The 10,376-nt window shown below is 36.2% G+C and overlaps 1 protein-coding gene across 1 annotated transcript; it reads left to right on the forward strand.

The window, feature by feature from the left end:
* The first annotated feature begins 383 nt into the window (after positions 1–383).
* LOC126701416 (DNA (cytosine-5)-methyltransferase 1-like) lies at positions 384–9,738 on the forward strand. The gene is made up of 12 exons (XM_050399505.1): positions 384–818; positions 3,228–4,722; positions 5,150–6,665; positions 6,836–7,000; positions 7,178–7,379; positions 7,502–7,613; positions 7,683–7,830; positions 7,933–8,130; positions 8,292–8,570; positions 8,666–8,827; positions 8,941–9,159; positions 9,466–9,738. The coding sequence occupies exons 1-12, from the start codon at positions 719–721 to the stop codon at positions 9,601–9,603; spliced, it is 4,734 nt and encodes a 1,577-aa protein (XP_050255462.1). The 5' UTR covers positions 384–718; the 3' UTR covers positions 9,604–9,738.
* Positions 9,739–10,376: the final 638 nt, after the last annotated feature.

The raw sequence follows: 10,376 nt of genomic DNA on the forward strand, positions 1-10,376 counted from the left end.
AACATTTTGTAATAGGTAACTTGTTCTTAGTTCTAATTTGAATTCACCATTGAAATTATCTTTTTGCCTATTATTAACAACTTACTACTTAGAATTTTTTGTGAAATTATTATAAAAATATTGTGTTTATAACATTTCTCATATTAATATATCTCCGAGTAAGTTGAATTAAAAAAAGAAAAGAAAAAGGTAACGATATATAAATCAGGAGTCATGAGTCCTGAGGCCCATGATATGAGTGGCCTAATGTTATTTGATGTTGGGCTGGCTGGACTCATAAGAAGGAAGTCTAGTACTAGTAGTATACTAAACAAAGTACAAAACTGTAAAAATGTTTGGTAGCCTGAAAGTGAAAAAAGGAAAATGGAGGAGGGAAAAAACAAACATGTTGAGTAGTAGGAGAGGGTGAAAACTCAAAAAAAAAATGAAAATGAAAATGAAGGAGCGAATTTGCATTTAGGATTTTGGTAATTGCCGCCCAAACCAAATTGCATGTTCCCGCCAGTGTCACTGCTACTCTCCTTCTCTCTCTCTCTTTAAATTCGATTCATACTATGTTTTTTTATTATCAACAACAGCCAAACAAAGTCCAAAACTCCCAAACACCCATCAGATCCCTCTCTCTCTCCCTTTTTTATTTTATATATTATAGAAATATAGAATTAGAGGGTTTCATTTCATTTTTGATAAAAATTATTATCAAAAAGAAAGAAAAAAAATGGGATCCGCAGCTCTCTTGGATCATGAGTCCACCGTTCCCAATGGTGAAGCAGCCCCAGCTGCAACTAGTGCCCCTTCTGATTCTTCAATTTCTTCAGGTACCCAATTTGTTCTTTTCTCCTCAAATTTTCCTATATTTTGATTGTTGATTGCATACTGGCTGTGTTTGCTGTTTTTTTTGATAAATCGACAATTGGGGTTGGGGAATTTGAGTCCTAAACTGACTCTAATAAGTGTCAGTTGAGTTAAAAGACTTTTTTTGTGTGACGCGATTTTGTAATAGAATCAAGAGAGACGCTCCCAAACCCCAACACCACTGCCAGCGGTTCTGCCTTGTTACAAAGCTGATTACCCCAATTTCTTTCCGCATGTTGTGCCCCCTTTTCCTAAAATTTCGAAACCCAGTACAAATCCCAGCCCCAATACGTTTCTTGAACCAGTAGTAGTATTAGATTATTAAAAAGCTAATGAAAGAATTACTTGGACTAAGAAAATAAAGCACAAGTTATGTAGGATCTCTTGCCCTTGTGCATGAGCATAAATTCCTTAGTTTATTAGGGTTGAATGCCCTTGGATTACCAGGAAATTGATTGTAGTGGGTGGGGTCAATTGTTCAGAGGTTTATTGGTTAGATATATGTCCAAAAGGGCTCTTTTTTAGAAAAGTTCACTGTTATTCAAAAAAAGTTATCTAAAATCTCCTAGAAGTTCTAGTGTCAATTAAACTATCAAAATATTTTTATGGTGCGTTTGGACAGTAAGTGTTGGGTATACACGTATGAGTGAAGGCAGACTCACATTCAATGATGATGAAAAGAATGAGTAGCATAATTGAGTACATATCCATTGGACTTAAGCCTTTTGGGTTAAAGTATGTCTTTATATATTATATTAATTACTCAAGAAAGTTTCTTAAGGTGTTTATCTCTGCAACAAGTGGTATTAGAGCTCATAAAACCCACACACGATCTTGGAAAGACCCAACAAGGGAGTATGCCAATGGTGCTAAACAATGTTAAAGGATTTGGATTTGGCCATACCCACCTTGGATTTGAAATAACATCTAACCTGATGGAGTTTTAGAAATCCTTAGCCATACTTCAATAGATTTTAAGTTCTCCTATGTAAAATTTATAATCTAAATCCAAATTCAAGTATCCAAACACAACCTTAACTTGTAGAAATTAGAAATTTGCCCTTGAATTTAGAATTTACTATTAGTTGTAAGAACCCAAGTTAAAACTATTACCCTAAAGCACATATAATTAGACCCTTACAACCACATGAATTTGGAGTTCATAAGGGAATGGAAATGAATAGAATAGAATTAAGTATGTTTAAGTAAGGAAAATGAATAGAAAAGAAAGAAATTAAGTAATCTTATTTAGATGTTTTAAAATAAGGGAAAATTATACTTTATCATTCTAAAGTATACCTTATGTTACATTTTAAACTTTTCGAATACACTTTTTTCACGCTAAACTATGACTCTTGCTACACTTTACACTTCGATGTTAAGTTTGTTGTTAATTTGGATGGAAAAATATGATATCATGTGAAAAGACCTAATTGTTTCTCTTCTCAATTTTTAAAAACAAAAGATAAATTACAATTTAGTCCTCTAAACTATACTCCTTGTTACACTTTGCATCCTAAACTTTGAATTTTCATCAAAGTTAACAACAAAATTAATAACAGGGTAACATGAATCATAATTTAGGGTGCAAAGTGCAACATGAGGATGGTAAAGTCTATTTTTTCTTAAAATAAAGTAATGAAAATGAATAGAAGGTAAGTAACCTGATTTGAGAGTAATATAAAAGAAAAGGAATGTAATCATTTTATTATAATATTTCCATTAGACCTCTATTTTAAAATAAAAGGCTAAACATATAAGGGTAATTAGGGAGTTTAGTAAAATATTCATTAAATCTAATTTTATTTCTTCTAATTTTGGGAGAATAAAAATTTGAGGTTTTGAGGGAATAGAGAGGAATGAGTATTTCTCGCAATTCATTTTATTCTCTCCCACTTAAGCTCTCAAACAAGAAAAGTGAATACTATTCTAAATTATTTTTTTCATTTATTTCTATTCCATTCATATCCCTCCTCCCAAACAAGAGCTTAGTTAAATTAAACTTTGCAATTTGACTCTAAAAAATAAGTAGGGAATAGGCGAATTTGCATGGTATTAATAAATCAATCTTTCCATGTCTCCATGAGGGTGTGTGCCCACACGTGCACTCAAGTTTCAATCATTGGAGGCTTGTTGAGAGAGAGAGAGTTTCTAGCTCTCTCAAGTTTTCAAACTGGTGGGATTTTGACTGCCCAAAGGTTGGTATTATTTGATTGGGGTGAATTGAATGTTATTTTAGAAACCATAACTGCTTGTGCGTGAAAAAAGTGTGAAGTTTTCCCATAATTACAGCAAGTCCTGTATTTGGCCATATATGTATGTTGTCATGTGTCCTGCATCTTTTAAACATGATTGAACTGATTTTGTTTTAGGAACGAAGAAAAAGAAAAGCAAGAAAAATTGTCCACAAACTAAAAAGGCATCAACAACTAGCAAAGCAGGAAAGAAGCGAAATGTGTCTGAGTGTAGTGAAGAGCCAGCTGGTTCACGGAAAATGCCTAAGCGAGCTGCTGCATGTAGAGATTTCAAGCAGCAATCTGTTCGAATATCTGAGAAGTCTTGTCTTGTTGAAACCAAGAAGGATCAGTTAGTTGATGAAGAGTTTCTAGCTGTACGTATGACTTCTGGAAAAGATGATGGTCGCCCAAATAGAAGACTAACTGACTTTGTCTTGCATGACGAAAATGGTGTCCCGCAGCCTCTTGAGATGTTGGAAGTTGATGACATGTTTATCTCTGGTCTTATATTGCCTCTTGAAGAGGAAAGTCCAGACAAAGAAAAGGATAAGGTAATCAGATGTGAGGGCTTTGGACGGTTAGAATCATGGGACATCTCTGGCTACGAAGATGGTTCTCCAGTGATATGGCTTTCTACTGATATTGCTGATTATCATTGCCTTAGACCTGCCAGTAGCTACAAGAAGTTTTATGATCATTTCTTTGAAAAGGCCCATGCTTGTGTAGAAGTCTATAAAAGGCTGTCAAGATCTTCTGGAGGTAACCCTGACTCCACTCTGGATGAATTGCTTGCTGGAGTTGTTCGTTCAATGAGTGGAAACAAGCACTTTTTTGGTGGGGCATCTATCAAGGACTTTGTTACCTCTCAAGGAGAGTTTATTTATAATCAATTGATAGGTTTGGATGAGACATCCAAGAATGATCAGATGTTTGCAGAGATGCCTGCTCTTGCTGCCCTAAGAGATGAGAGTAGAAAGCATGGAAGCTTTATGCAAGCAAAAGCATCATCTATGGGTGGGAGTTTAACAATTGGTGCAAAATTTGGAGATGGAGAGAATAAAGAGAATCATACTGGTTCATCCATAACTGCAGTGGAGGAAAATGAGGATGTAAAGTTAGCAAGACTCTTGCAAGAAGAAGAGTACTGGAAGTCAATGAAACAGAAAAAAAGTCAGGGTTCAGCCTCCATGTCCAGCAAATTCTACATTAAAATTAATGAAGATGAAATTGCTAATGATTATCCTCTACCTGCTTATTACAAGAACTCCATAGAAGAAACTGATGAATTAATAGTTTTTGAAAGTGATACTATATGTGACACCGATGAACTCCCTCGAAGTATGCTTCATAATTGGTCACTCTACAACTCGGACTCAAGGTTAATTTCTTTGGAACTTCTTCCAATGAAACCATGTTCAGATATTGATGTCACTATCTTTGGGTCGGGAGTTATGACTGCTGATGATGGAAGTGGATTCTGTCTTGAAACCGATCCGAATCAGTCTTCTTCGTGTGGCTCAGTAACACAAGATGCTGATGGCATTCCAATTTATTTAAGTTCCATAAAGGAATGGATGATTGAATTTGGGTCATCAATGGTTTTCATTTCAATCCGTACTGACATGGCCTGGTATGAGCATTTTTCTCACATTAAATTGTGGCATACTATCTTGTATATTTCTTTCTCAATAGAAGCTACTGAAGATTAACTCTTTTTGTGTGTGTGTGTGTGTGTGTGTGCACATGCGTATCTGGGATTTTTATGAATCAGTAGGAACCACACTCATGGATTAATATGGAAGTGGGGAATAAATTTCATGTTAAAGGTGTATGTTGGTATTGTGAATTATTTGTGATTGTGACTTATTACCTACAATTTAAGATATTCATAACTATCATCTATGCATCAAAAAAAAAAAAAAAGGAATAGTATTTTACTTTGTACCAGAAAGGGAGAGAGAGAGAGGGAGGGGGGGGGGGGGGTGGGCTTGATGGGAAAGGAATCTATATATGAAATATGTGTCAATAATGTGTCTGATTTCTCTCATTCTCTCTAGGTATAGACTTGGCAAGCCATCAAAGCAGTATGCTTCATGGTATGAACCGGTTTTGAAGACAGCCAGGCTTGCAATAAGTATCATCACATTGTTGAAGGAGCAGAGCCGAGTTGCACGGCTTTCTTTTGCAGATGTTGTCAAAAGAGTTTCAGAGTTCAAGAAGGATCATTGTGCATACATTTCTTCTGACCCAGCAGTTGTAGAGAGATATGTAGTTGTCCACGGACAGATAGTGCTGCAACTGTTTGCAGAGTTTCCAGATGATAAGATCAAGAGGTGTGCATTTGTGATTGGTCTTACAAGTAAAATGGAGGAGAGACATCACACAAAATGGTTAGTGAAGAAGAAAAAGATTGTGCCAAAGGGTGAACCAAATTTGAATCCAAGAGCAGCAATGGCACCTGTTGCATCCAAGAGGAAGGTTATGCAGGCTACAACAACAAGGTTAATCAACCGAATTTGGGGGGAGTACTATTCACATTACTCTCCAGAAGATTCAAAAGAAGGAACCACTTGTGATTTGAAAGAGGAGAAAGAGGAGGATGAAGTTGAGGAGCAAGAGGAAAATGAAGAAGATGATGCTGAAGAGGATAATTTATTAGATTCAAAGGCAACTCAAAAACCTCGTACAATCTCAAAAAGAACTAATTTGTACTCTATGAACAAGGAAATTATATGGGATGGGGAATCTGTTGGAAAAACATGCTCTGGTGAAGTGCTTTATAAAAAAGCCGTTGTTCGTGGAGATGTGATTGTTGTAGGAGGTGCTGTTTTGGTGGAAGATGATGAATCAGATGAATTTCCTGTGATCTATTTAGTGGAGTACATGTTTGAAACATTGAATGGAAGCAAAATGTTCCATGGAAGAATTATGCAGCGAGGTTCTCAGACTGTTCTGGGAAATGCTGCTAATGACAGGGAGATATTTTTGACAAATGAGTGCATAACCTTGGGATTGGTGGATGTCAAACAGACAATTGTTTTGGATATTTGCATAAAGCCGTGGGGACATCAGCATAGGAAGGATAATGCTAATGCTGATAAAATTGATAGAGCAATAGCAGAAGAGAAAAAGAGGAAGGGTTTGCCAATTGAATATTACTGCAAAAGCTTGTACTGGCCTGAGAGGGGTGCTTTCTTTAGTCTTCCATTAGAAACTATGGGTCAGGGTTCAGGCTTCTGCTACTCTTGCGAAATAAAAGAAGCACAGATGGACAAGGAAATTTTTAAAGTAAATTCATCGAAGACCTGTTTTGTAAACAGGGGAACTGAATACACTGTTCATGATTATGTCTATGTCAGCCCCCATCACTTTGCAGTGGAAAGTACGGAGCATTCAACTTTCAAGGGTGGAAGAAACGTAGGGCTGAGACCTTATGTTGTGTGCCAAGTGTTGGAGATCGTCACAAAGGAATCCAAACAAACTGACATAAAATCTACCAAGGTTAAAGTCAGAAGATTTTTCAGACCAGAGGACATTTCAGTTGAGAAGGCATACTCCTCTGACATTCGGGAGGTAAGAGCTTGTGTAAAAGATCATTTGTCTTAAGTATATGTGCCTTTAGTCTTTCTTTTTATCATGTCTTGATTATCTTTTGTTTGTGTTCTATGAATTCATTTATGATTTTACCATTGATTTCTTATAATCTTTGTTTCTAAGATTTTCTTTATATTTCAAATTTACAGGTATACTACAGCGAAGAAACAGATGTTATTCCTGTTGAAGATATAGAAGGAAAATGTGAAGTAAGAAAAAAGAATGATGTCCCAGTATGTAATGCTCCCGCCATCTTCCAACATATTTTCTTTTGTGAACGCCTGTATGATCCTTCTAAGGGGTCTCTCAAGCAGGTATTCTGTCTTCTGCTCCCTCATATAGTGTCACAAACTTATAAATTTGATCAAACCATGGAAAATGAGTAAACCATATTTAACTTGCAAATTATTTTATTGTATCATATACTGGATTTACAAAAAAACTGTGCTCTATTGGAGTGTAAAATTTTCTTCCATCTCTTTTGTGGACAGTTGCCCGCCCATATCAAACTAAGATACTCAACTGGAGATGAGACTGGTGATGCTGCATCTCGAAGAAAAAAGGGAAAGTGTAAAGAGGGAGAAGATGATTTAGAACGTGACAATCAAAGAGAAGCTTCCAAGGCGAATTGTTTGGCAACATTAGATATTTTTGCTGGTTGTGGTGGTTTGTCAGAGGGATTGCATCAGTCCGGTAAATTCAACTCTTTTTTCCATTTTTCTTTTGTTTCTTTTAATTGCTACAGTGATAATTTTGGTCTTATATACTATTAAGGCACTTGATGATTGGCTATTTGCTGCACCCAAAAAATGCAGGTATCTCATCAACCAAGTGGGCAATTGAGTATGAAGAACCTGCTGGAGATGCTTTTAAACTCAATCATCCAGAGTCACTGGTGTTTATTAAGAACTGCAATGTTATTCTTAGGTAAATAGTTGCTTTGAGATGAAAACCTTCTGTAATTCTTGAGTGGCCTGCTAATCTTTTGTAATACAGGGCTGTGATGGAGAAGTGTGGGGATACAGATGACTGCATATCAACTACCGAAGCTGCAGAGTTAGCTTCAGCTCTTCATGAGAAGGAGATTAATGATTTACCATTGCCAGGACAAGTAGATTTCATCAATGGAGGGCCTCCATGTCAGGTTTGAGCGGATTTGGCCTCTTTCCCACTTTCTGTTCATGACTAATTTGTCTTGGGAATTTTTTGACAATAGCACTTAAATGAAAGCTACATTTTTCTGTAGGGTTTCTCTGGGATGAATAGGTTCAGTGACAGTAGTTGGAGTAAAGTTCAGTGTGAAATGATCTTAGCATTCTTATCCTTTGCTGATTACTTCCGGCCAAAGTATTTCCTCCTAGAGAATGTGAGGAACTTTGTGTCCTTCAATAAAGGGCAGACGTTCCGTTTAACTCTTGCTTCACTTCTTGAGATGGGTTATCAGGTAGATGTTGCATCACTGGTGATGTATATCTTTAGAAGTATATATACAGATAGTTTGATACTTGTGCATGTCTTTGAGTGGTAGATGTATAGTGTCTGTTTGCAATTATGTATATGTGAGTAGAGATTGTGCAGCTTATGGGCATTGGTTTTTGATCTTAGGTGAGGTTTGGTATACTGGAAGCTGGCGCTTATGGTGTTTCTCAGTCAAGAAAACGTGCATTTATATGGGCAGCCTCCCCTGAAGAGATACTCCCTGAGTGGCCAGAGCCAATGCATGTCTTTGCTGCCCCAGAGTTGAAAATATCATTATCGGAAAATTTGCAGTATGCTGCTGCCCGGAGTACTGCCAGTGGTGCCCCTTTCCGTGCAATAACTGTAAGAGATACAATTGGTGATCTCCCAGCTGTTGGGAATGGTGCCTCTAAGCCAAATTTGGAGGTACGCCTAGTAGTTTCATACACGTTTTTGGTATTCGTTCTCACTAATTGAAATTTAACTGGCCTTTAGTACAACTCTGACCTTCTGTTTTACAGTATCAAAATGACCCAGTTTCATGGTTCCAAAAGAAAATTCGAGGCAATATGGTTGTTGTGACTGATCATATATCAAAAGAAATGAATGAGCTCAATCTCATTCGATGTCAGAGAATTCCAAAGCGGCCAGGTGCTGATTGGCATGACCTTCCAGATGAAAAGGTATAAAGTTTAATAAGTTAGTTCTGAGCTTATTAACCTATTGCTTGTGATTGTCAAGCTTTTTTATTTTTTTTGGTCTTGTATATGCAATTTATGATTTCAATAAAATGCAGGTAAAATTATCTACTGGACAAGTTGTTGATTTGATACCATGGTGCCTGCCAAACACAGCTAAGCGACACAATCAGTGGAAGGGGTTGTTTGGCAGGTTGGATTGGGAAGGGAACTTCCCAACTTCCATCACAGATCCTCAACCAATGGGGAAGGTGGGAATGTGCTTTCACCCTGAACAGGACAGGATCCTTACAGTTCGTGAATGTGCTCGTTCTCAAGTAAGCACTTGATGTCCTTTGATCATTACATTGATTGCCATCAGTATATGAGAATCGGAAATCATTTAGATGGAGTTGAACTTACTGAATTAATTAGAAGATGTGATGAAGTCAAAGGGCTATCCTCAAAGCTAAGGATTAAAAAAAAAAAGAGAAGTGAAGCATTTTACTATTTAATTAAACTAAGTGGACTAATTCTAGATTTTGAGAATTATTTGGAACATGATCTGATGGACATGTAAGTAGTAGAAATAACAAGTTATATTAAAATGAATTCACAACCTAATCAAGATACCTATATTGCAGGGTTTCCCAGATAGCTACCAATTTGCTGGTAATATCATCCACAAGCACAGGCAGATAGGTAATGCTGTTCCTCCAACGTTGGCATATGCACTAGGGAGAAAACTCAAGGAAGCGGTTGACAGTAAGAGGTGTAAATAGTGGGTCGGCTATCTTTTATCATCCTTCTGATTGATTGTTGCATTGAAGCAAATCTTCCCTTTTAACAGGGATCAATGTACACATTTTTGGATAATTCTCCATTTGATTGTTTATAGAAATTGAAAGTTCACAAAAGTCGCAGTACCTTTTTAAATTTTTTTTTTTTTTACATAATAAAAAATCAAAAATAACAATGCTACTCATTTTGAACTTGGTAACGGCACTACTACGACAATAAAGTGAATAAATTGCATTTCAACATATCAAACCAAACACTACATTCATGTACACTTTATGGAAGGTTGGGGGGATCCAATTTCACTGCGAGTATATCATTTGGAAGACTAAGTATGGTCAATTTTGTTAATTCATCATTTCTAGTAATTGTTAGGACAATGTTCAAATTAATTGTAATTGATGTTTTCTTTCTTTAAAGTTGCTTTTTTAGCTTTAGGAGAGAGGGGGAGGGGCAGAAATGAGTTTTGCTTGTCTTGTCCCAATTGTGTGGGCATGTATGTATGTATATATATGTGTGTTTTTATTACATATATATTTAAATTATGTGTATACATAATAAGATTTTTTTATAAAATAATTAATTTCTTTTTTATACATAATATATTTATAATTTATTTTTTGATACACATTCTATAATCAAACTCATAAAACATTCTCTCTCTCTCTCTCTCTCTCTCTCTCATCATTACCTCATGTTGAAGCCATCTTATTAGGGATGGCAAAATGATTTCAACATTACCTTAACTTGACTGCCC

The sequence above is a fragment of the Quercus robur genome, chromosome 10 (assembly GCF_932294415.1).
Source record: "Quercus robur chromosome 10, dhQueRobu3.1, whole genome shotgun sequence".
NCBI classification, from domain to species: Eukaryota; Viridiplantae; Streptophyta; class Magnoliopsida; order Fagales; family Fagaceae; genus Quercus; species Quercus robur.

Coding starts and splice junctions, on each gene's coding strand:
- LOC126701416 (XM_050399505.1), top strand. CDS start 719: ATGGGATCCGCAGCTCTCTTGGATCATGAGTCCACCGTTCCCAATGGT. Junction 819..3,227: donor TGATTCTTCAATTTCTTCAG/GTACCCAATTTG, acceptor ATTTTGTTTTAG/GAACGAAGAAAAAGAAAAGC. Junction 7,831..7,932: donor ATGGAGGGCCTCCATGTCAG/GTTTGAGCGGAT, acceptor ATTTTTCTGTAG/GGTTTCTCTGGGATGAATAG.